The sequence below is a fragment of the Juglans microcarpa x Juglans regia genome, chromosome 8S (genome assembly GCF_004785595.1).
Source record: "Juglans microcarpa x Juglans regia isolate MS1-56 chromosome 8S, Jm3101_v1.0, whole genome shotgun sequence".
NCBI classification, from domain to species: domain Eukaryota; kingdom Viridiplantae; phylum Streptophyta; class Magnoliopsida; order Fagales; family Juglandaceae; genus Juglans; species Juglans microcarpa x Juglans regia.
In genome coordinates, this window is record NC_054609.1 from 17,399,644 (window position 1) to 17,427,113 (window position 27,470).

Below are 27,470 nucleotides of genomic sequence, written 5' to 3' on the forward strand. Positions count from 1 at the left end.
AATTTTTTTAAATTTTAATACAAAATATAATAAATAATTCAACTTTTTCATATCTCAAAATAATAATAATAATATTAAAAAATAATATTCTAATAATATTTTATCATTTCAACTCAATTCAATTCAGTTCAACATCTAAACGCGGCCTAAATCAATCATACGTTGTGAGATTATAACATATTATAATAAGAGAAATGATATTCGCAATCTTAATTGTGCAAGCTTCGGACTATATATCACTTTCAGAAAAATGGGTAAATCTAAAACCTACATAAAAAAATTATTTTTTTAATGATGGATCCTAATTTTCTTCAAGAAAATGTGTAAGACTTGCATATTCTAAGACTATATCTAATATTACTCATATAATAAATTATAACATTTATCTGCAATAGATAAACAAAAATCTAAAGATACTACTATCACACAAATTACAATTATTACACAACTACGTAAAAAAATATCATTTTTATAACACTTTTTTCACTTTTATTTTTAACTTGATGCGTTTAAATTTAAAAAAAAAATATTTTTTATTATAGAGTTGTGAAATATCTATTAATAATACCATGATAAATGTGGTTATGTTCTCAGATTCGCAAGCATCCCATGGTTGATCGTATTCATTTAGAGCAATGGTATTTACTTAGCCAAATATCAGTGCATCTAAAAATTTTAGCTTTATATTTGTGAAATCCTCAGCATTAGAGTAGGAAAAACTTAGAGCTCCACATATAATAAATTCAAATCTTTTTCCATCTTTAACTAGATACTGTTCGTAACCAAAATACATATTTTATTCCAAAATATTACTATCTCTAATTATTAATTAACATTATCAATAATAATATAATTATTTACTTTCCATAGCTGTCACAGTTCCATACATGAACACTGATGGGCCGATGTTTATTATGGGCTTTGGTTGGCTCAGTCTTCTTCTTGTTGTTTGTTAGTGAGTAGTACTTTTCAATACAAATTATAATAAACAATTCAATTTTTTCAAATTTTAAAATAATAATAATATTAAAAAATAATATTCTAACAATATTTTTTCAACTCAATTCAATTCAGTTCAACATCTAAATATAATTTTAATATATTTTCTTCAAGTAATTTTGGATGCGTTACGATAGCCGATAAAAAAAAGAGGAGCAATGGTAGCATCCTCATCCAAAGTGGGGCATAAAAGACTTATGGAGTATCAAAGAATAATCGACTTGGAGTTCAAAGGAAACAAATACACATGGTTTAATGATAGACATTACAACGCAATGATCCAAGAGAGACTCGACAAAGCCATTGCAAATGGAGTTTGGAGAACAAATTACCCGAGAACTAGAATAGCATCAGATCATGCACCTCTTCTTTTCAAAGTTAAATAAAATAGTGAGGTAGGATGAGATGAGATAATTTTATATGAAAGTTAGAAGTTAAATAAAATATTATTAGAATATTATTTTTTAATATTATTATTATTTTAAGATTTAAAAAAATTAAATTATTTATTAAAATTTATATGTAAATTTAAAAAAAATTATAATAATAAGATATGACGAGATGAGACAAAATGATTTATGTATCCAAACGGATGTCAATCTCACATCCAAAACATAATTACGTAGTGAGTTCCTATTTGGAACGGTCGGGCTGGTGTTAGTCGTTTAACAGCCTCCAATCAAAACAAGACACATATAAAGTTTTACACTAGACTCAATAAATCTGATCTCACTTGATAAAACGAACGGAAGCAAATTCTGAGAAGAGAAACAACGAAATTAATCTAATTTCATTCGAACTTCATCTCTTTTATTTTGGGAAGAACCAGATCGCTACCGCACGGAACCCAGACCACCGCTGCACGAAACCAGATCAGTCGCCACCACAGCCAGACAACGTCTTCGCACCCACCAAGTTTCGTCGCCCCCGTGAAGCTCTTTCTCCCCAGTTTGTTCCGTCGCCCATCCACAACTTTTTTCAAACGAGATTACATTTTAAATCCTAAAATTTCAGACAAATTAAGAATCATGCAGATCGGTCTAACCCAATTCGCCGAATGGCCAATATTAAGAAGTGAAAGTTAGCACTGCACAAATTAAGGATCTATTTTATAGCAGATTTTCTTCCTTATTCCCTTCGGAGAGATCACAGTATTCTCTCAAAAAATTAATCGCAGTCTTTTGCTATCAGATTTTGTTTTTTTGGATTTATGGGAATGAGTAAGATTTATGCTTCATGGCCCAATAGGAAACATCGTTATCCTTTTGCGAGTGAGAGCAATCCCAAGGAATAAAACCACTGCTATGAATCACATCACTTTCCATTTTTCTGCCATTTCAAGCTCTGATATGTTGCATACGTTAGCTAGCTATGTTATTGATTTATAACTTCACTCCACAAAGCTAATGTTTGCAACGATCCGTCAGTTCCAATGACCAACTCATTTGCCCTCCTCATAACTGGTCGAGGAATTATAGCTGAGAGAGGGAAGGAGATTTTTTCACGGGAGGGCAGAGCAGAGAGATACGAGGGAGTTTTTTTCACAACATTATCAGCTGTAGGCAGGCATATGAGATGTAAAATAGAAGAGCTACGTTGCAAATACTCATTGGAAGGCTATTATTAGAGGAATAGCAGACCGACTGGTTTGAAGATATTCTCTTACGTAGTTGATAGTGTCGTTCTGTCGAGCATTGACATGTGGAGCTGGGATGTAGGAAGTTATATCTATTACAAATGGGGCATTTCCATTATGATGTATCAGACCCTTTTATTATATTCTCTGTGTCTACCACAGTAAAACTTTTATCAGGCAGCAATGCAGGTGTTGATATCCGCGAGGGTTTTTGGAATTCGGCCCACAGCCCACTGAATGGTGAATACTAGTACAATTACAACCCTAAAATGGTAGAGTAGGAAGAAGCTAACCCTGAGGCTGAGGGTGGTATTGGTATATCCATCCGTCCTTGGCGCCACACTTTCAAAACTCAAAAAAGTCCGTACCCACCGTTTTCCTGAAAACACCTTCACTTTTTGTGACATATATACGCTCTCTCTCTTCAAAACCAGTTGCTACTTGCTCCTTCACCAAACTTTCTCTGTTTTGCTGGGTTTGTGATGGCGCGTGGAAGAAAGAAGCGGGATTTGCAGGAAGGATGTGGTCCTAAGGGGGAAGGAGTAGTTGGAGAAGCAGTTGAGCCTGTGACGAAGAAGGATCCTGGGGCTTCGGTGGAGAAGGCCGAGAAAGGGGATGCTTCTGTTAATGGAGATGGGGTTTCTATGGGAAGTGGGCCGAGGACTCGGGGGTTGAAGAGGCTGAACTATGCTGAAATCATGGGCGAAGATGATGGTGAGGTTTTGGTGAAGAAGCGTCGGAGGAAGAAAAGCAAGCTATCTACTGGTGAAGATTATGTTGTTCAGAAGAATGAGAAGGTTGAGGATAACAATGGGTTGGCGTCAGAACAAGGAATTTTAGATTACGCAGATAAGCAGAGGATACTGGATAGGCCAATAAAGAAGCGTGGGAGGAAGAGAAAGAACTTATCGGCCGAGAAAGGCCATGGAGAAAGTTGTGGTGCTCAGCAGGATGAGAAAGTTCAGGAAATTAATGGGTTCGATCCAGGGCAAGGCATTGATGGCAATGCAAATAAGGGGAAGATGCGGGGAAGGCCAAAGAAGAAGCGTGGTAGAGTTGGAGTTGCAAACAAGGTTACGAAACAGGCGGTTTTGGAAAACAAAAAGAAGAACAATGGGGCAGAGAGGAAGGATTTTTATGGAAGCAACAGTAGGACAGGTTATTCATTGAGGGCTACAGAAGTTCCGAACCAAGATATTGCTAAAGTAAATAAATATGATAAAGTACCAATCTTCTTCCCTTTTTTTTTTTTTTTTTTTTTTTTTTTGTGTTTTTGCTTTGTTGTGCGGTTCTAGTAGTTAGTTTTCTAGATCGTGTTTGACTGACTTTGGATTCGACAGTGGATCGAAGAGGAGTCCTTAATGTGTCATCAATGTCAGAGGAATGATAAAGGCGAGGTTGTTCGGTGCAAGAGTTGTAAGAGAAAACGATATTGTGTTCCTTGCCTGAAAAGATGGTAAATTTTTTTTTTCCTTTTCTTTTTGCTTAACTAGTTTGTTGATTTGGTATTCACTTTTATATAGAACCATGTCAATATCAGTGTGGTTTACGTGTTAGTTTTGGCACTTTGAATTGAAGTTATCTTGGTTTATACCCGCAAAGAAGTTTCAGCTCTAATCTTGAAATTAGTCATTCTATTGTGAATCACATAATCTCATAAGACGGTGAACATGCAAACTATGCATTATAAAGCTCGAGACATTAATTTACAATTTTTTTGTTGGTGAGTAAGCCAGCCACTTCTAATGAAAATCAGAGGCACAGTTTTATTAAGCAAGCCATCCTCAGACATGATGAATTGCATGAATGAATAATAGAAAGTATGTCTCATCAGAGCAAAATAAGGTAGTCATGCTGTTCAGCTTCATTAAACTTTTATTAGGGATCGGTCCAAATTCCAAAACTTGTACAATTGATTTCTATGGATTGGAACCTATGCCCCTGAGGCTGACGATGAAAGTTAAGGGAGGTCCAAAAATATTTCTAGCTGTAAAACAAAACATTCTGTATCAAAATATGAGCTTCTGCATGTGCAGTTACCATATGTATTGTGTAGGTATCCAAATATGGAGAAGGATGCTGTTGCAGAGGCTTGTCCAGTGTGTCGTGGAAATTGCAATTGCAAAGCATGCTTACGATTGGACGTGCCTGTTAAGGTTAGTTTATCCTTTTTCTCACATTTCATAAGATAGTTTATTTTCTGATGCTGTGCTTTTTCTTATATTATCATGAATGTGAGTTTGACACATTATAAGTTGTGGTGCAGAATTTGAAGAACCTAGAATTTACTGTCAGTGAAGACGAGCAGTCTGAGCACTATAAATATGTGCTGCAAACAATTCTTCCAATTTTGAAGCAACTTAATGAAGAACAAATGACTGAAAAGGAAATGGAGGCCAAAAGACAAGGTATTTTCTTTCTTTCCTTATTCAAAAGGAAGAAAAAAAGGTTAGAACCTTGTCCGTCATGCAACTCTTGTTATAGTTTTGAAGTGACCACAGAAATTGAGTTAGTCTGGATTGGAAGATGTCTCATAAATGTGGAAATTGAAATTTTTACCGGTTTGAGAAAATCACTTTTGGCTTGCTTCATTGCTGAACATTATAATCTACACTTTTCTTTAATTTGGATTGATGTTAATTTTGACCGTTGCAGGCAGTTGCTCTTTAGTAGGTTGTTTTTTGGATGTAATCTTCTGATTTGATTATGTCATGCTCATTTGATAGGGTTATTGCATCCGCTTTTAGAGATAAAGCAAGTAGATTGCCCTATTGACGAACGTATGTATTGGTAAGGTCTTTTCTGGTTGGCATGACCTTCTATGAATTCCTTATATCACTAAACTAGCATGTTTAGGCGTTGTTCTTGTATATGTCTTGTATACTTGGGCTCTTGCCTACTCTTTTGATCAATAAAAATTTATTTACCAATTAAAAAAAAAGGTCTTTTCTGGAGATGCCTTCTGTTTCTCATAGTTACATAGCTTTACGAAGGTTTCTTCCTGCTACATTTGTTTTGCAGTGACAACTGCAAGACTTCCATATATGATTTTCACAGAAGTTGTCCTAGATGTTCCTATGATCTTTGCCTTATCTGTTGCCGGGAGATTCGTGATGAAAACATCTGGGGAGTTGATGAAGAAGTGATTATGAAGTATATTGACCGTGGCTTTGACTATATGCATGGTGGAGAGGGTAAGGAAGTGAAATTACCTGCTGAGACGTGCCCTGTGGATCATATGAAGTCAAAATCTGGGTGGAAATCAAAAGAAGATGGTAGCATTCCTTGCCCCTCAAAAGACATGGGTGGTTGTGGTCAGGGAATTCTAGAATTGCGATGTGTTTTTTCAGAAAATTTCATTTCAGACTTGGTCAAAAAAGCAGAAGAAATAGCCAGAAGTTGCAAACTTATGGATGTGGCTGCAATATCTTTACAACGGTGTTTGTGCTTCAACTCTGTGGGAGAAGTCGACTTCAGCAATGATAGGTTACGAAAAGCGGCGTCTCGAGAAGATTCTGATGACAACTATTTGTATTGCCCGAGGGCCCAAGATATACACCAGGGGGATTTGAAACATTTCCAGTGGCACTGGAGCAGAGCTGAGCCCATACTTGTCAGTAATGTGCTTGAATCTGCATCTGGTTTAAGTTGGGAACCAGAGGTCATGTGGCGTGCAGTCCGTCAGTTGAAACATGCCAAACATGATAGGGAGTTGGAAGTTAAGGCTATTGATTGCTTGGATTGGTGTGAGGTGAGTTCATTACCATCCTTCTAAAGAATCTTATTTCTGGATGTCTTAACTTCTCATTTTCATTCCAATGCTGTTTGTGTCTAATTTACTTTGCTTAATCATGTTTGATGAAAATGTCTATGTAGTTACTTGGAATAGAAGAATCTTTTATTTGGAAATTTCAAACTAATTTTACCAGTGAAATTCCTTCAGTTTTTAAGACAGCAATACGTTTTCCAATATCAACTTGTCCATAACTTTACCATGTCATCTATAATCCCCTCCCTTGAAAATTAACAGCTGGATATGCTCCCTTCTCGGATTTTTTTTTTCAGGGGAAGATCATAATGACTGCTTTCGTGTCCTTTCAATCTCAAATTGAAAACTTTGGTCCCAATTTTGGTGACTGTTGGTACCTAGTTTTTGAGCCATAATTCATGGTTGTTTCTTTTGCTTTTCCCTCTTTTTTTAGAGCTTTAGGGGTTTTGGACTCTTTGGGATAGATTGGGTTGTGCCTTCTTGCAAGGTGGATCTTCTAACATGTTGTTAAGGTCAAATTGGTAGCTACAAGTGTGCCTTATTGTGGATGATGACTCCATTGTGCTTTATTGTGGTGCCTTTAGAGAGAGAAATAAGCGTAATTTTGAGGATTGCAGGAGATTGGTGTCAAGGCTCAACTCTTTCTCTATCACTTTTTTCTTTTGCTAGTTAGGTGAATATCTTCGTGTACTTCCTGTACTCTTGGATTGCACTCCTTTTCGCTAAAAAAAAAATTTATCTATAGGAAGAAATTAAGAGTACTTTCCCAGTTGTCTTCTCAGCCTGCTCTCGTTCGGTCTCTAGTAATTAGCTCCTCTCGTCACAGGTCACTGCTATCATTTCCAAATAGAAGTAGCCTTGATTGCATTAAATGTAAACAATTTATTTTTTACTCTATTGCATAGCCTTTTGTTTTTCGTCTTGTGAGGCTCATCTGAGTCAGCAGGTCTGGTCTTAGATTTGCTTTACGATTCTAATTTGTATGATGAATTGCAGTGCAATATCAATATCCACCAGTTCTTTACATGGTATATGCATGGTCGTGTTGATCAGCGCTTGTGGCCCTTGATACTAAAACTGAAAGACTGGCCTCCATCTAATTTGTTTGAGGAACGCTTGCCACGTCATGGTGCTGAGTTCATCTGTTGCTTGCCCTTTAAGGAATATACACATCCACGCAAGGGTCTTTTAAATATTGCAGTCAACTTGCCTGAGAAATCTCTTAAGCCAGATATGGGCCCCAAGACTTATATTGCTTATGGAATTCCTCAGGAGCTTGGCCGTGGGGACTCTGTCACTAAGCTTCACTGCGACATGTCTGATGCGGTATGTGGTTTTGTTGGCACTTCTACCTTTTTGTTTGTTGGAGTGGAACTTCTCTTTGCATGGTCGCTGCTTGGAACTGTCTATGTTTGTTTGTACAGGCTAAAGGAATTCCAAGTTAAGGGCCAAGGGCCAGATGAATCACATAAGTTTTGGTATCTGGTGAACACTTCATGGCTGTGTCTATTACTGCCCATCACAAACATTTATGGGTTTGATACCTTGCCACAGTTGACTAAATTCTATGGCATACTTATCTTATAATCTTTCGTACCAGTTATGTTATATAAGCTTCAATGACCTTTGGCAAAGCTGTTTGCAGTTTGCCAATCTGGTATTGGGTTGTTTTAAGTTTAGTTTAATGGACAATTACTACATTGAGTCCAAACCTAGAATATTCACAACTTCACACATTGCTTTATGTTTCTTAATTTTTGTTAATCATACTTGATTTAAATAATATAGTTGCCTTTGATTCATATTCCTGCAATCAGCAGTTATTACAATGTCATGTATTCTTAGTCACTTAGGTGCAATATTCACGTTTTTAGGGTGTAGTCTATGTTTTTAGGGTTTACTCTACATAGTGGCACAGATTCAATTGTCATGCCCTTAACCCACCCGGCCACCCCAAATTAGGGGTATTCATTAGCTTCCTTCATTATAATGTTATTTTACTTTCTATAGAAGTTAAAAAAGGAAGTTTTTTTTCTTTTTTTTTGGGGGGGGGGTGTGAATAGGTACCATTATGCTTTGGACACAATTGACTTGATGGAAGTAAAACATGTGTAAAAGGAAACAGAGAATATTGCAATGATGGGTAAGGCTTAGGTGCGGTTTTTGTTGTAATTGAATCCCTTGGTGAAGAACACGTCTCGTAATAGATACAAGGGACATAAATAAAAATTAAGTTTTCCTTTTTGTTGTTTGAGACTCTTAATTTAATTTGTTCTTAATTCAAATTTTCAGGTAAATGTTTTGACACATACTGCCAAGCCGACCTTTAAAGCTGAGACACTCGAGAGTATAGAGAAGTTGAAAAGGAAGCACTTTGAGCAAGACCAAAAAGAAATCTTTGGGGATTTTCTGCCTGTGGATGAAAAGGTCAAGATTAACATTTCTGGCGGTGGGTCTTGTACACTTACTGCTAATGATAAAGAATTTAGCGGTGAACCTGGGGATCAGAACACCTTTGTAACCGTTACAGAACCGGCTAATCATGTTGCTCAACTCGCTGGTGATTCAAGGATGGATGGGGCAGGCTTTTCAAGGGGCTCAGTGCTGGAAAAGACTCAAGTGCCAAAAGTGGATGAAGCTAACAATGGTGGGAGTTTTCTTACAAGTTCTGGAAATAATTTGGATGGGTTAGAAGCTTCTCAGAGTGGTGCCCTTTGGGACATCTTCCGAAGACAAGACAGTCCTAAGCTGCAGGAGTATCTTAAGAAGCATTTCCGGGAATTCAGGCACATCCATTGTTGTCCATTGCCGCAGGTAATTTGGCATGCCATTTTCGTTTGGTCGATACTAAGAAATGGTGTTGCTTTTTAATGTGTAAATACTAAGAAATGGTGTTACTTTTTATAATATGCATACAGCTAAGGTTTGTAGAAAAAGATTTTGAACCTTTTAAAATTACCTTTAATTTGTGCCAAAGGGAACTGTTGGAAATCCAAATCATGTAACAAATTGGGATATAGGTAGGGATATTCTTCTGACATGACGGAAGTCGGAAGGCAGACCATGCAGAAGCCAAGTTGAGATCAGCCTTCTGAGTTGAACCGAGTTCTGACTGTCGGTTCAGGAGATGTAAGGATCGAATTGCAGATCAAGAATTTTCTTATTGGCCCAAACATGGGTTTGGCTCCCCTTTGGCCCACATTCTTTTGGTTTTTTTTGCCTTTTTTTTTTTTTTTTATCATTATTATACTGTCTGCTTGGGTAGAAAGACTTCCTTCTGCCTGCTGGGATTTTGATTGTTTTGGCTCAGGCCAGGTCAGAAGTACAGCTCGGATCGGGTGCAGCAGGAATCTGAACTTATGTAGATATCTGCCTGACCAGCTCTGCACCAGCAGGACTTAGGATGTGAATAAACAAATCATTGAGTGGAAATATAGCATTAAATTCCTGTTAATACTTGACAAATATTTCTGTGGAATCAGTTTATTATATCTTTTGGTGCTACAGGTTGTTCACCCTATACATGACCAGACCTTTTATCTGACTGTGGAGCACAAGAGAAAGCTCAAGGATGAGTATGGTCAGTTTGTTAAATATGTGGAGCTAGTTGGACTGAATGCTGCAATCTTTTTTTTTATCGTAATTTATTATGATTCTTTTTTATGGTAATTTTATGGTGTCATAGGAATTGAACCATGGACATTTGTCCAAAATCTTGGGGATGCTGTCTTCATTCCTGCTGGCTGTCCGCATCAAGTCAGAAACCTAGAGGTATAGTAAATTTCTCTTGGGGTTTTTTTTTTTTTTCTTGTTTCTCTAGTTCATAAAAATTGGATATAAATTTAAAGTACCTCTTGCACCAGTAACTAGTCATACAAAATTATTTTGCTACATTTCCCTTGAAATAAAGCAGAGGGATTTACACATCAATAAGGTATCAACTAGTCTATCCTTCTACACCCGTCTCTTGTTCAAGTAATGTTCTTTTACAGCTCGACTAGGATGATATCTTCGTGGACTTGTTGTATTTCTAGCATCTATAAGTCATTCCATCTTGCAAGGACAATATTTGAGTGTCATAATTCTTTGTTCAGGTGATGTCGTATTGCCTTTATCTTATTCAGTTATTTAAAAGAGTAGACTGGTAGATGTGGTTTGTATGGTTTATTTGTAGTGGGTTGTTCAAGCTCTCTAGTGATGAGACGTGAGGCGGCCCGGGAGCAATTTCGAGAAGGAAACCATGATCTCTTTGGTGTACCAAAAGGTGGCCGTGAGGATAGGGAGGAACTAATCTTGAAGATTTATCCACTCCATGGTGTTTTGAGTGGAGTCAGCTCATTTTTCTGGATTGCAGAGATTAGTGAGAACTCTTGATTTGAGTATGGGTGGTGCGATGGTGGGGGTTGCTGAACTTTCTGGTGTTGTGCATACTGAAGATTATTATGATTTGGAAGCCAATGTTGAGCACTATTTTGAGTGCAGTTTGTGAATTATGAGGGGCTGCTCTTATAGTTGAGGAACTTCATGGTCAAGGAAAGCCAAAAACCTGCACATGGGACCATATGAAAATAAAGATGAGAAATAGTTTTTCCCTGTTGGTGGATTTGTACCAACATTTTTATGATTTGATGCAAACTAAGCATAGAAGCATATTCGTCTGAATTTAATAATTTATCTATTCATGTCAACCTCAATGAAAGGAATGTGCAACTGACAACTTGCTATCTTTTGGGGTTGAGTTCTTCAATTCAAGATGTGATGGGAGTTATTAGGCTCACAGATTCGGAGGATGCAACAAAAATGCCTTGTTGTCTGAAGCAAAGGATATTAAGGCTTGGGCTGAGAAGACTTTTAACACCTAGGGCTGCTAGTTCTACAGTTCAGTGAGGCCCTACTGCTGCTAGTATTTCAAGAGCTGATCAAACAGCTCTGCATAGTGCCAATGGTGAGGGATATTCCAACCATGATGGGATTTGACTTACTAGTGGTGTTGACTGAGTGGAGAAAGGGAAGGAAGTTTCTAGTATTAGTTGTCAAAAACTCTACTTTTTGCCATTAAATTGTGGAGTGAGGTCATTTGTTGTATGCATGTCCATAAAGAAGAGTTTAATTGGTTGATTAGGAGGAAGAAGTGACACATCAAAAACTCTACTTTTTGTCATTAAATGACGTGCCATCAGCTATGGAAGGAGTTTGGTGGTTACAATTGTTTTAGTAGCAACTATATTGAGGGATACAAAGGATTGTGAGGTCCAAATATTTTTTGAATTTGGTGGATCTGCCACTTTTTGGTGGTGTGCACACTTGGTCCAATAATCGGGCCTGGTCCAGTTTGGACAGATTTTTGGTGTCTCCACATGGGAGACTCACTATTCTAACTTACTCCAGAAGAGGTTGGATAGAGTTTTGTCGTTCCATTTCCCTATTGTACTGGACTGTGTGGGCATTCATGAGTGTAAAAGATATTTTAAGTTTGAAAATATGTGGTTGAAAGTTGATGGTTTTGTGGAAAAAGTTAGGTCATGGTGGTCCTTGTAGTTTTTAGAGGGCTCACCAAGTTTTATGCTGGTTGGGAAATTGAAAGCATTGAAGAGGGACTTGAAGATGTGGAATGCAGATGTCTTTGGACATCTTGATAGTCAAAAAGGTTCTTTATAGAGGCTTTACAGGTTTTGGAGGATAGGGAGGTGAGCGTTCCTCTTTCTAAGGAGGATTCTTGTAGGAAACTATTTATCACTACGGAGCTTGAAAATGTGCGTTTAATGGAAGAAATCTCATGGAGACAGAAGTCACGTGCCCTTTGTTTGAAAGAAGGGGACTATTGTACTAAGTTTTTCCATCGGGTGGCTAATTCTTATCGTATGAATAATGCCATCGAGATACTTCAAGTTGATGGACATGTTTGCTCTGACCATGATGTTATTAAGAGTCATTGTCAACTTCTATGAAGATCTCCTTTTTGTAAAATTTCCTTGGAGTCCCAAACTTGATAGCTTGCCCTTTAGGACTATCAATCAATCAAGCTCTATTTGGTTGGAGAGACATTTTGAGGCAGATGGGGTTTTTTAGGTGATTTGTGGGATGGCTAAGGATAAAGCCCCGGGTCTAGACGGGTTCTCTATGGCTTTTTATCATGATTGTTGGGATGTCGTTGGTGAGGATATTATGAAGGTTTTCATGAACTTTACACTTCTGGTAAATTCGAAAAAAGCATTAATACATCTTGTATTGCTTTTATTCATAAGAAAGTTGGGGCAATGGAGGTGAAGATTTTTCGACGTATTAGTCTCATTAATGGGTGTATAAGATAATCTCAAAGGTGTTTGCCAATTGTATGAGTTCTGTTATGAGTAGTATTATATGAAAATCTCAAAATGTTTTTGTGGAGAGACAAATCTTGTACTTGGTTTTGATTGCCAATGAATGTTTGGATTGTAGAATTAAGGAAGGTACACTTGGGTTCTTGTTCAAGTTGGATACGGAAAAGGCTTATGTCCATGTTAATTGGGGTTTTTTATTACTTACTTGGGAGGTGTGGTTTTGGGGATAGATGGATTTCATGGATTAGGTATTGTATATCTACTATCCATTATTTGGTTTTGGTGAATGGTGCATTGGAGGGATTTTTAAACAGCTCTACGGGATTAAGATAAGGGGATCCCCTCTCCTCTTTTCTGTTTGTCATTGTTATGGTCACACTGATTCGCATGTTGGGAGGGGCTGTTAATGGAGGTTTTCTTGTTGGTTTTTCAGTGGGAGGTGTTAATATATCTCACCTTCTCTTTGCTGATGCTACTTCCCTTTTTTGTGAGCCTGGATCGTGGTGATATGCAATATTTGAGGGTTGTATTACTTTGCTTTGAAACTGTTTCGGGCTTGAAATCTCTCGAATCTGAAACGACTCTTGTGGGTATAGTGAACAATATTAATGGCTTGGCAAATATCTTGGGCTGTACGGTTGCTTCACTGCCCTTGAAATACCTTGGTCTTCTGTGGAGGCTGCTTTCAAGGCAAAATGTATTTGAGAGGGTGTGTTAGAAAAAATTGACAGAAGTTTGGGAGGTTGGAAACCAATCTATTTATCAAAGGGTGGTAGATTAAGGGCATGGTTGAGTAATGAGATATGATGAGAATTTGGCAAATAATAGTGAAATTGTTTGAGTTAAGATGCTTTATTAGATTTTGAGAAAAGAGAGAAAAAGTTAAATAAAAATATTATAAAATTAAAATATTATTTGCATATTATCATTTAATTTGAAATATGAAAAATTAGTTTTTTTTTTTTTTGTGTGTTTTTGTTTGAAAGTTTGAGAAAATTATAATGATTAGATGAAAAGTATTTTGTGTTTGAATGATGTTTGAGAAGAAAATTGTGAAAACTTTTGAGACGAGTCATCTCATTTAAGTGCCCAAACATAGCTTACTCTCATCAAGATTCAAGAGCACTTTATCTAACCTCCCTACATATTTCATTTCTCTATTTCCGTTGCCTACAGGTGTGGCCTCTCATATGGAGAAAACTTTTTGTAATTTGGGGAGGAAACAAAGTTTCATCTTGTTGGTTGGGATAAAGTTTGTTCCCCGATATCTTGTGGTGGTTTGGGGGTGCGTAATTCGAGGGTCTTCAACAAAGCACTCTTGGGAAAATGGTTGTAGAGATATTATCAAGAAGGTGAGGGTTTGTGGAGAGAAGTCATAGATTCAAAATATGTGAGTATAGGTGGGCTGGTGTTCTAATGAAGTTAAGGGGACATGATGTGAGGTTGTGAAAAAATATTCGCTCTAGATGGGGGAGGTTCTCCAAATTTTTCAGATTTGCTGTTGGAAGAGGTCATTGTGTTTATTTTTGGCTGATGTTTGGTGTGGTGAAAGGGCTCTTAAGCATGTTTTTCCCATGCCCTACCAGATTTCAAGGGATAGAGGCATGGTGGCTGATTTATTGGTGTTTTCCATTGGTTCTGTCCATTGGAATGGTAGTTTTTGAAAGTGGCTCATGATTGGGAATTCGAAATGTTTGCTGGTTTTTTTGACTCATTGAATGCTATGTCGTTTGGCAATCTGTTGGAGGATAGGATGATTTAGACTCTTGGTGGAAATAACAAGTTTTCGTTGCGTTACTTCTATAAGGCCCTCTTGGGATTCTTTAATGATCATTGTTTTCCTTGAAAGGCTATTTGGAATTCTAAGGCACCTCCTAAGATTGCTTTCTTTATATAGACTGCATCTCTTGGGAGAATTCTCACATTTGACAATTTAAAGAAACACGGTCTTATCATTTATGGATTGGTGCTTTTTGTGCAAGAAAGATGGGGACTCATTGGATCATCTTTTGTTACATTGTGAAGTGGCCCGGTGTTTATGAAATGAGATCCTTAATTGGAGCAGGCTGGCATGGGTTATGCCTGTAAGAGTTATGGGTATTTTGAAGTGCTGGACAAGTATTAGGGGAAATGTCCACATTGTTGCTGTGTGGAGAATGATCCCTCATTGTATTATATGGTGTATGTGGATGGAGAGAAACAAGATGTGCTTTGAAGATAAGGAACATTCTTTGGATGAGCTGAAGAGATTCTTTTGTAGTACTTTATTTTCTTGGGCTTCGGCCATTACTTGTAACCTGGACAATTTTCATGATTTGTCTCTCATTAGTGCTTAGTGGTAATTAGGCATATTTGATGTATACTCCCTGTGTACTTGGATTATGCCTTTTTGAACAAATTGTCAAGATTAAGATTTTGAGAGAAAATAATGGGTAGTTCAAAACTCTTGTCCTACCCTCTTACCATTGCACCATATATAAATTAGCTTGTGTTTTACATTTATACCCATATGGAGTATACTTAGTACAGTAATGCCCTCCAACATTCTTCAAGTTGGAGCATATATGTCATTTAAACTCAGTTTAGAACAAATAAACTATAAATGACTGACATAATGACTTGGTAGATACATTTGTAAGTTGCTCTAGACTTCACAAAAAGTGTGGAAATATCACCAATAAGTATTTTATCTCAGAAGAAATGACAATCAATCTCTATATGTTCAGTCCAATTATGAAATACTTGATTAGAGGTAATATGTGATGTAGCTTGATTATCACAAAGCAACTAGAGAAGAGTAGGAGTTGGGAAGCCAATCTCTTGAAGAAAGTGTTGTAACCATGTCAATTCACTAGTAATATGAGCATTGCCTCGTATTCAGCTTTTGCACTAGAATGGGCTACTATTATTTGTTTCTTACTCTTTCATGTAACTAAATTACCCCCCAAAAAGGTATACCACCCAGTAGTATATCTTGTATTTGAAGGAAACCTTACCCAATCAACATCAGAAAAAGCTTCCACTCAAAGATGTCCATTTAATTTCTATAGCAATCTAAGCGCAAGAGCTCACTTACAATAGCAAAGAATATGAATTAAGCATTCCAATGTGAGACACTGGCGGAGAATTGACTCGCTACAATCACTACATAAGAAATGTTAGGTGCGATGATGGTAATAGAATTCAACTTTCCAACAAGTCGACGTGCTTGATTGGATCTTCAAACAAATCTCCCTTATCTTTAAAGAGCTTATGATTTTGATCTATAGGAGTATCAATAGGTCGAGCACCCAATAACCCAGTTTCTTCCAATAAGTCAAGTACATACTTTGTCTGAGATAGACTAGTACCTTTTTTAGACTTGCTAACTTCAATCCCAACAACTTCAACCCTCAAAGATATACTTGTGGTCAATACATTCTCACAAATGATGCATTTGATTTTTTTTTTCAAGGAAATTGTTAATCTTCACGAAATTCCTTGTTTTATTGTGTTAGACTGAGCTGTGAAGTTTATGAGACACTTTTGGCATTTGTTATGGAGAAGATTGGGCACACAATTGGAAGTATTCTAGCACACATGACCCTTAAATGGATGGCCAAATTGAAGCTATAAATAGAAGATTATGTGAAGAATACTTCCTCAACCAAATGTTCACTTGTAATAATACAATGAATATGACCACTTAGAAGACTTCTTTTGAGGCTGTATATGATTATGAACGATAGCATTTGTTATGTCTTGGTCCGTTACCCCAAGAAATAGGGTGAGTGAAGATGGAGAAGCCTTTGCGGAACATTTGAGGTGCTTTTGTGATTATGTGCTCCCATTGTAACAAGCATCAAAATGGATGGGGAGACAGCTAATAAACACTAGTGTTTGAAAGAGTTTGAAGGCACATACCAAAAACTAGGCAAGAAGATTTGGCTTGTGTAAGGTGTTAAAGAAGATAGCACTAATTCCTATATCATAGAGCTGCTCAATGACCTAGAAATTACTCTGATATCTAATGTTACAGGTTTGTGCTTTGATGAGTTCAAAGGAAATGGTGAAACAGCTCCAACTATTTTGAAACTACTTCCTAAGAAGCTTCTCAAAGTTGAAGATATTCTAAACATAAGAGAGGCCAATTCACTACAAAGGAATTTGTAGTTGTGATTGGGGATCAATTGGTTGAGAAATCCTACTATTGGAAGTACATGAATCTCTTAGGAAGAACTGAAGCATGGTGATCCTGAGCCATATGCTGAATCTCTAGCCACTTTAAAGCCGGACTTAAGTTCCCACCCACCCGAAAAGGTTCATGCGTGTTCATTAAAGTTGGCCTAATCTTGTTTAGTTCTTATTGGAAGTCAAGCAATGTTTTTATTTTATTTTATTTGAGTCTTCTAAAATGGTCATGTGATGTGAGCTACTTCAGTAGGGTCAATAAAGTCCTTAAAATCATTAGGACAACACTAGGTTTGTGTCTTAGCTATAAAGGACTGGTTTTGATATCATTGCTCTAATCAAATGACTAAGAGGATGTTTGGACATAGAGATGGGGCACAAAATTTACAAAATTTCTCATATTCATTTTCAAACACCACTCAAAACACAATATTTTTCAATTTTCAATTTTCAATTTTTTCATCTAATCATTACCTAATCATTATCCAAACACAAAAACCGATACACTTTTTACTAACTCTAAAACAAAACACGAAAATCAATACAACTTTACAAACTTCAAGAAAAAAATAATATTAAAAAATTACATTCAAATAATTTATAAATTTTATAATATTTTTATTCAATTTTTTCTCTCCTTTTCCAAAACTCAATAAAATATCTTAACTTAAACTATTTCACTACTATTCACAGAATTATGATATACTCTAAGGCAAGAGTGTAAAAAAAAAACCGGAAAACCAGACCGGACTTGCCCGAATTGGTCAAACCGGTTCCGTTTTGGACCGGTCCGGTCCGAAACCAGTTTATGTAATGGCAAAACCGGCTAGAATCGGTCCGGTTTTGATTCTAGGCTTTTTAGGCCCAGACTGGATTGGTTCTATATAATATATATTTTAAATTATTTTTTTTTATATTATATATAATATTTATATATAGTATATATAATAATATAAATTAATTTAAAAATAAACTAAAATTGATAAATCACATCAATTGAAAAAAAAATTCTAAATATCAAAATATTTGAATTTATATACCAAAGTTGTAAATAAGATCACTAAAATATTATTTACCAAAAAAAAAAAGAAAATCACCCAAATATTATTACCAAATTTTATGGCCTAATAAATTCTCAATATATTTTTTTTGATAAGTACATAATACATTAGTAAATTAGTAATACTAATATACATTAGTATCTAATGTATATTAATTATAACTTACATTTTATGGCCTAATGTTAATAGTTTAATACTATTAGTTGATTGTTTAAAGAGAAGGTTTCCTTATAAAAACATGTCAAGAGGTGTTAGGGCAGTTATTTTTTTCTTTTTAATTAATAGCAACAGATTTTGGAATAGAAGTATAAAACAGATTTTTTTAAAGCATTTTTTTTTCCTATATATATAAATTTGCATTTTATTAAAACAGGACCGAATTAGACCGGAACGGGTAAAATCGGATGTACCGATTTAGGGGGGGTAATCAGTGCGTAATCGGTTTTAAAAATGCAAAACCAGTACATACCGGTTTGGTCCTAAACCGGACCGGTTACAGCCCTACTCTTAAGTGTCCAACTAAGCCCGAATTGATTGCTAAAAGATAATGATACTCTAGTCCACCTCTTCGTTTGAAAACAAGAGAGGTTTAGATGAAGCAACATAACACGTATACTAATGACATATGCTATCATTTTCAGCTGCTATGACCTTAGTAACCCCCTATTTTTCTCCTCTTCTATTGCCTTCTCAATTTTCTATCATATTTCTTCTAAAATCATAAACTTGGCCCTTGTTTAACACTTTAACCCATGGCTCAAAAACACTATTCGTTTCTGATTGATTCAAATGAGGCAATTTGATTGGTTAAAAACCAAATTGATTTGGGTGTATTTTTTTATTTGCCCACAAAGTGGTTCGATCAACTGATTTAAGTTCAATCAAATCAATCCTTATCTAATTCCAATTCAGCACCAATTTTTTGAGCCTTGCTTGAACTTTTTTTTTTTTTTTAAAGAGCGGAGGTCACATGTCCAATAGTGACCCATTTTCACTTTTATTAGAAAAACCCTCACTTATGGCGGAGGAATACCAATAAACAAAGACCTTGAAATCTTAAAACCTCAAGAATAAAGAAAAAAAAAAAAAAAAAAACCCCAACAACCAATCCCTCAAAATCAACATCATCTAAGAAATGGAATGTCAAGTTTATCCATACGAATAATACCCCGAATGGGGCCATGCATGAAAGTATCATCACCAAAATCTGAATTGACCCCTCACGTCCCCTACTTAGCCAGAAAGTCCGTTGCCATGTTTGCTTCTCTAAAAATGTGACAAAATCAAACATTAAGCTCTCCAACAATAGTTGTAATTTCCTCTCAAAAATTCCAAAGAAACCAATACTTACACACTTCCGAAGCCAACCACCCAATTATGACCAATGAGTCTGACTCTACCAAAACATCTCTCAACTCCAATTGCCTACACAACCCGCCATATGAATGAGCAAAACCCGTCACTACTCCACCTTGAAAATTCTGAATAATACCTCCCCCACCTGAAATACCCGGATTGCCGCAAGAGCTTCCATCAACATTCAACTTCACCCGTCCTCTCTCTGGTGGTCGCCAAGCAATTAATTTAATTTTCCTTTTAACAACAGGAATAATTGGGCAACCTAACTCCTCCAGAATCACCCGCTCAAGGGAGCTTTGGCACAGGTCCATGAGGATAGCATTTTTTACAATTATGTGTGGTATTCTTGAACCTTGAACAAAAAGTCAATCTCACCATCAACTTTGCTAAGAGTTCTAAATCGAATGAGGAATAAACAGAACTTGACGTAACACAAATGAACCATGTGTTGAAAAAATAAACTGTTCCTCCTCTCAAGGCTTCAAACTGCTAGATTAGGACTGCTATAAAAGATAAGTACATCTCTTTACTTGGCCACCCACCCTCTATTTAAAAAACTTGAGTTCGATCTCAAAAAAATTGAAGCATAACTTTTTGCTTGTTCTACTCTTCCTCTTTTGGCCTGCCTTGTTGAAGTCTCTTGGGTGTCTACTGCAGATCTGATTAGTCTCATGATGAACAGAACTCTGCGATCTCCTCACTTAGTAAACCATTGGGAACTCTGAGTCGTTTACCTAGCAAATTTAGTTGCAACGATACCTTTACATCTAAACTATGCAATGTAGTAATCTAATGAAAAAACACTTGATATATAGACCGATGAAATAAATTATAGTTTATGCAAGGTATTACATCTTCATGAAGTGTACTAATCGTTGTTTATAGGTTGCTATAAAGTGATTCTGTCAATGCACTTGTTAACACTGGCACAAAATGAAATAGTTTAGTAAAAATCAATGTTTACTTGCTCTTGTTGTGACGTATGAAAACGATTGCTATTATTAGATGTGTTTCCATGGGCATAACTTTATGTTGATGAATTTGTTCATTTTTGTTTTCTGTACCTATCAAAACAAGTGACTTTGTTCTTTTTTTTGTTCTGTTTAGTCATGCATAAAGGTCGCACTAGACTTTGTCTCACCTGAAAATGTTGGTGAGTGCATACGTTTGACAGAGGAATTCCGTACACTTCCCCTTAATCATAGGGCCAAGGAGGACAAGTTGGAGGTATGTGATTGTTTGTACCTTTATTATGTGATCTCAAGTGTTTGGATAACATATCATGTAGTGTGGCATGTTTACGTTATGCTGCAAATGATAAAGCATTTAGTTTGTAGAGCTATAAATTATCTGACTGCTCAATTATTATTATTATTATTATTATTTTTTTGCATAGCTTTAACTTACTGATTGCACGGTACTTCTTGATTACTGTTTCCATCACAATTATCCCATCCCACTGCTCCAATGCAATCCATTACCTCTTGAATCTTCTCTCACCTCATCATGATCTAACTGCAGATGGATTGCACCATAAAACACCATTTTCTCTGATTATTCTACCTGCACTAATTTACACACACACTTTTGTGTCCTCAATGCATGGTACCTATCTTATTTCCGTGAACTTGTGCTTACTTGATTGTGATATATGATGATTTGGATTGGCATTAACTTAAATTTAATCCTGGTGCGTGCTTATCGTAGGTTGATTGACTGAAATTGCTTGCAGCTAGGAATTTGTGATATGGCATATGATAATTGTATAATACGAAATGTTTCATTGTAAAAACTTTATTACAAATTGTGCTTGTAAGGTTTTTTATTTCTACTCTGCTTGGAACAGGTGAAGAAAATGACTGTTCATGCTCTGAGCCAGGTTGTTGAAAGTTTAGAACAGAAGCCAAGGTTAGTACTTTTATAAATTGATTAATTCTGTAAGTTTGCCTGCCACTCTTTATGCTAGATCTGTAGGTGTTTTTAGTGCATAATTCTTTTTATTTTTCTCTGTAGTTCTGACAACCTCGCTTTCATTAATGTAGTCGTACCTAACAAACTTATAATGCTGCTTTTTTGATTAATTGTTTCTTAAAAATTTTGAGTTGTAAATTTGTAATTGTATTTCTTGATTAAGTTATGTGCTATTATTATCTCTCTCTCTCTCTTTATCCTGTATTTATATCCATTTTATACTTTTTTTCCTAGCAAAGGGATCATTAATGCCCTTGAAAGCGGTAGCAAAGATGGTTTAATCATATTATCATGAATCTTGGCATGGGCATATAAAATTTTTTAGTGTTTGCATGCAGTTAAGAGGTGAATGCACATGTCAATTCTTCATTCTTGCCCTCACTATCCGCGGCATTCAAATAATTATATGTGCATGACGTCTTACTATATTTTAAGGCAGCTTTATATTTTCTCTGTGCATGCCCAAATTTTGTTGGTGAAAGCAGGTAGCTTGTCAAGTTTCAACTTCATGTGAAACAACGCAATGAATTTCAAGTTTTGATGTGGGTCGAGTTTGTATGGTTAAAAGCCTGCCCCTTTTATTCTGTTTATATGCAGGTTCATTTTCATACATTAAACTATGTTTTTGTATTTTAACCATAACCGTCTGAATTATTGTCTTGAAGGCTTTCAGTCATGTAGTGCAGTCTCTTGTGCTGTGTTGCAAGTACAGATTTTATCTGAAGTAACAAGATGTATTTTTAATACTCGATTTTCAGGTGACCATTTTCTGCCTCGAGATTCAGAACTTGTTCAACTTCATTGGTCAAAAACGGAAGTGTTGTGCTGTTTTGCATGCTCGATTTTCAGATGACTATTTTCTGCCTCAAGATTCAGAGTTCGTTCAACTTCATTGGTGAATATCTTTTGTGGTGAAAACAAAGTGTCCCGGTGTTTTTATAAATGCAGCTGAACCATTCGTACTAATCACGGTATAATGCATCTGTATTTTGGTATTGTACCAGCTGCATGCTTTTTGTCAAGGCCTTGTTTGCTATCCTCCATCCCCCAGTTATCTCTTTCTTTTGCCTGTGATCATGAGATGATAATTCTACCATAATCGAGAGTTCAAGTTATCAATGGAAAGACTGGGTGCTTGTTTGCAGCAATATTGTTTTTGAAAAATTAGGAGTTAACTTGACGAGATGAATGCCATGGTAGTAGAGGCATTTTGGTTTTAATATCATTCTCGATTCGTAATTACTAGTAGATACGTGCATGGTGATGCATGGAAATGTTTTATGAAGGGAAAATAGGAAAAGACTTGGCCCTACTTCAAGTTTTTGGAGCCTTGATTTCTTCAAACTGCTATAACTACGGATATTTGATGATGTTAGGTGTAGCTAATGAAAAATTATGTACATCAAGGGTCAGTGGAGGATGGTACAGTTAAAATGGAGAGGGAGGTCGGCTAGCCCTTCAAAATCTGCGTATATTATGTTGATATAATCATTTTTCTTATTTTAGGAACCAAATATACTAAGAGCATTCCCATCCGGTATCCTAAATCACTGTTATTCCCAAATTATGGGGAAAAATTTAGGGAGGGGCTGAAAAACTCTCTCCCATCCCATTCCCTATTTTAGGGTTTTGATTTAGGGGAGTTACAGTGATTCCTCATCATATATGGGGAACCATTGTACATCCCCAAAAGCTCTTTCCCATCTCCTTCGTCTGTTGGTCTTGCGTACTCTCTCTCTCCACTCTCTGTTGCCCTCTTTGATGTTTCCCTCTGTTGCACCGTAGCCACCATTAATGGTGGTTTCTCTTCATCGGCCCAAATATATGTAAGTATTTCTCTCTCCCACTGCTATTTTACTCACTAAAGCCCCCCTCTCATGGCTGAATCCGATGCATATGACAATTGTATTTTATCTCCTTACCTCTAGCTTTCGAAATTTTTTATTTTTGAGACTTGGGCTTACGACATTGCGCTAGGGTTTGGCATTTCGATTCGATTTGTTGTGAATAATAATTTCAAAAGGCCATGACTTATGATCTGTGTTGCTTTTCGACTTGTTGGAGCTATGCATTTTTTGGGGCTTTTCTTTTTGAATTTGAGTTCTCGGCATTTCGATTGATTGTTTGTGATTTGAGGGGTTGTTGGTTATTCACTGTGCTTGGCATTTCAAAATCTTTGTGATTTTGGGGCTGTTCTTTATTCACAGTGTTAGGCATTTCGAATAACCAAGTGTGTGATTTTGAGGCTATTGGTTATGCTTTGTGCTTGGCATTTTAAAATCTAGTTTGTGATTTTGGGGTTGTTGGTTATAATCTGTGCTTGGCATTTCGAAATCTTGTACATGATCTTGGGGTTGTTGGTTATGATTTGTGCTTGGCATTTTGAAATCTAGTTTGTGATTTTGGGGCTGTTGGTTATGATCTGTATTTGGCATTTTAAAATCTTGTTTGTAGTTGATGATGTTGTTGGTTATGATCTGTGCTTGGCATTTTGAAATCTAGTTTCTGATTTTGGTGTTGTTGGCTATTCATTGTATTTGCCATTTTGAAATTCAACAGGTGGTTTTGAGGAATTCCATATTTATATAATTTGTTGGTCTAAGACATTAACTTGACGCGATGTTTGAGGAGTGTTGGGTTAGATATGACCTGTTGTCAGCAATTTAGATAAATTGCTTAGTGTTGGCCTTGTTGAATGAAATTTAAAACACAGGGGGACTTCATGAGTACATTGCCATAAGCATTTCTTAGTGTTTGCTTGGCATGAAATTTTGCAGTGAGCAATTTTATAGTTGTTTGCTTGAATACATCTTTGGATAGCAAGTTTAGTCATTTGAATGATGGGGTTTATATATCTTATTTGAATAACATTCTCATGAGAACAAGCAAACTATATAGATATATACGTTTTAAGTTGACATTTTATTATGTTTACTGTTATTATTATTATTTTTTTTGGCAAGACTTGTCATACTTATCTATTACTTGTGAGCTGTTGGTTACTTGTTTACTTGGCATGGACTTATTAACACATGCTTTTGTGCATTAGTTTGTTTATGATCTCATTACTTATCATTATTAATTATTATTGAATATCTCACAATTGTATTTGGTGGTATCTCTTCTATTGTTACTATGGACTTAATCATGGTTTTAATTACCTAGTTTGGATTAAAGAAGCTGTTGTTATATTGATTGTACCCAATACCTTTGTATGCATTCATACGCTATTTGGTATTGATTTAGAATTGTATAAAGTTGTGATGATGGTTCAAGTGACTCCATGGGAGGGGGTAATTTCACAAGTGTTTTTAATGGGACTCAATTGAAAGTGGCAGTTTAATCTGAATCCGGATGGCCACCAACCTTTTTGTGATCATTTTCACAAAAGGCAATCGGAGTTTTTTGGTTTTGCAGCCATTATCTTAGTTGAGCTCCTGCCTTACACATGATGTAAATTTTGTAAATAATTCTGAGCCACATTTAAAACACAACTGTTAGGAAAGCGAATGAGAATACTCTTATTTTCTATTTTGGAAACTTATTAGAGATGGATTTGAGTTCTCTACATCCTCAGCTATAATGATGAGAAATTCTTATGGGGACATTTGGCACGCTTGGCACACACCTCCATGGCATGGTAATCTGAATGATCAATAAATAGTGGCAAGCGGTTGTTGCAGCCATGCGAGAGAGGGTGCCAAATGTGCTCATAAGGTACCATAGGACTTCTTGAGTTACCATGTGGTCATAATTGTCTAACATGTGTACCTATTCTTTTGTGTCTACAATCTTTTAGAAATGGATTCACAAAAGCATGAAAATATGTTCTTCACCAGTCTTCTAAGTCATGAATCTGAAATTGACCATATTTATGGTGGTCAAGGTGAACAATCTCTTGTACCTTGGATGACTCTCCACCCTCACCCTAAGTAGAGCTTTTATCTCAAAGAAAATCAGCTAGGAGTGCAAACTTCATTCCCGAAAAAGACAAGTTACTTTTTTCTGCATGGTTGAATATTAGCGTTGCTGCCATCTAGCTAACGGACCAAAAACACACCCAACTTTAGAAAAAAAATAGTCAACACTTCAATGGGTATAAAGAAAGTACAAATGAGGGGAGTGCTGAGTCTTTAATGCATTGGTGGTCTGCCATTCAAAAGGTGACCAATAATTTTTGTGCTAAATTCGCCCAAGTTGAAGGGTTGAATCAAAGTGGCGTGACTGAACAAGACAATGTATAAGTATTTAGTTTTATATTATTTCTAGCACTTAATTATTATATTTATGTGTTATGTTTTCTTATCTTTAATGGGTGGTTAATTATTTGATTTTATGCTTGAATTGAAAGTTTGACAAAGCGAAAATTATGTACTAATCACTTGAGAAAACGCCATTTCAGCTCGAGCATTGTTGGCAACTGTGAAGGACCAACCGAAATGGATTCAGCGTTGTACAAAAGATGTGATGATAAAGTGAAGGTCGACGATGTCCCCGACATATTCACGTACCTTAGCAGTTGCACCTGATTCACTTATAGATTTAGGTGATAGTACAGATATTGAGAATGTAGTGAATAATAATGTCATCAAATTGGATAGGCCAATGGGAAGAAAAGCTGAGAAAGGAAAATGTAAGGTCCAAGGTAGGCATCAGATGACCTTGTAGAGCTGAGCAAGTGTAAGTGTACTCTTCTAGAGAAGTCACGTGCTTAGGAGAGAATTTTTTCAACTCAAGGCCGAAAAGATGGCATATGATCGAGAAATGGAGGGAAAAAAATGTAGACAACAGGACGAGAGATTGATGTTGGAGGCGGAGAACTGGAAAGTGGCTGGTGGGAGAGAGATGAATGCATAATGTTGCTTGATTTGAGTATGTTGCCTGGAGTTTAGCGGGTATATTTTCAGCAACTTCAAAATGAGATATTGGAGAGATGCAATGCATCAGAAAATTGAGGCTAGATTTTTTTTGTAACTTATTTTTTTATTCAATATTCGGGCATTTGTATTTTATGCTTGGGATATTAGTATAACTTGCTTGACTGTTGAGATTGATATTAAGATTTTTTTTTTTTTTAAGGATTTTGGCACGTTCATTGTATTTTATCATTTGCATGTTAGCAAGTATTTATTGAGAAGATAAAAAAAGGTGGTCGTTGAGTTGTCTAACATTGATAGATGTTGTTTGATTATAGTTCGACATTACAAATCTTTAAGCTATTACAGATAATGAAAATATTATAATAACAATCAGCATGTTTTTGAAGAAAACATGTTTTTTGGAATGGAAATTGTGGAAACAGAAATACATGGTCGCTACTTATGAGAAGATACAGAATCCCAGAACCTTCTCTTCTATTGTTGGGAATAAATTTATTATTGATGTTCAATTAAATCTGCTTGTAATTGATGATGTATCGAGCCGTCTCTAATTTCATAATGGCACTGAATGAAGTTAATAAATTCGTTGTTGGATTGCGCAACAATTCTTGAATATCATCAACTTAATCGTACTCCATGTTTGGACCCTAACTATCATCACGCTCATCCTCAATGATCATGTTAAGTAGAATAATACATGATTTCATAATATTTGTTAGCTTATTGACTTTGAGAAATCGGGAAGATCCATGAATAATTGCAAATTGTTGTTGAAGTACTCTGAAGGTACGCTCGACATCTTTTCTTACAGATTCTTATGATGCGGTAAAGTTTTTCTTCTTATTCTCTTAGGGTGATGAAATTGTCTTTACAAACGTCGACTACTTGGGATAAATACCATCGACAAGGTAGTATCCCATAGTGTAGTCGTTGCAATTGATTGGAGGAGCACGCCCTTGGACAAATTCTGTGAAAATAAAATATCTATGACATTAATATCATTGTGTAAACCGGGTATATCAAAAAATGCATGTCATATCCAAATATTATATGAAACAACTATTTCTAAAATAATAGTTAGTTCACGAATATGGCCAGAGTACATACTTTTCCAGGCAGCGGGATAATTTTTTCACTTCCAATACATGCAATCAATGCTTCCCAGCATCCCTAGAAACCCCCGTTGTTCACCAACCGCAAGCAATCGAGCAATATCATTGGCATTTAGAGACTGCAAATATTCATTTGAAAAAACAGTTACGATTGTCTTGTAGAATTTTTTAAGGCTCTCCATTGCGGTGCTTT

General features: G+C 36.1%; 1 protein-coding gene across 2 annotated transcripts; it reads left to right on the forward strand.

Annotated features, from left to right (window-relative positions):
* Positions 1–3,051: 3,051 nt before the first annotated feature.
* On the forward strand, positions 3,052–22,505 carry LOC121244082 (lysine-specific demethylase JMJ25-like). 2 transcript variants are annotated; one of them, XM_041142123.1, is made up of 13 exons: positions 3,052–3,858; positions 3,976–4,091; positions 4,692–4,791; positions 4,902–5,043; positions 5,362–5,425; positions 5,657–6,386; positions 7,401–7,730; positions 8,697–9,218; positions 9,912–9,984; positions 10,090–10,175; positions 20,422–20,541; positions 21,161–21,222; positions 22,044–22,505. In XM_041142123.1, exons 1-13 carry the CDS (start codon positions 3,118–3,120, stop codon positions 22,045–22,047), a joined length of 3,090 nt encoding a protein of 1,029 aa, XP_040998057.1. In that variant the 5' UTR covers positions 3,052–3,117; the 3' UTR covers positions 22,048–22,505. The 2 variants fall into 2 exon arrangements, with proteins under 2 accessions (XP_040998057.1, XP_040998058.1); XM_041142124.1 differs by lacking the exons at positions 20,422–20,541; positions 21,161–21,222; positions 22,044–22,505 and adding an exon at positions 13,901–15,150.
* The last annotated feature ends 4,965 nt before the right edge of the window (positions 22,506–27,470 follow it).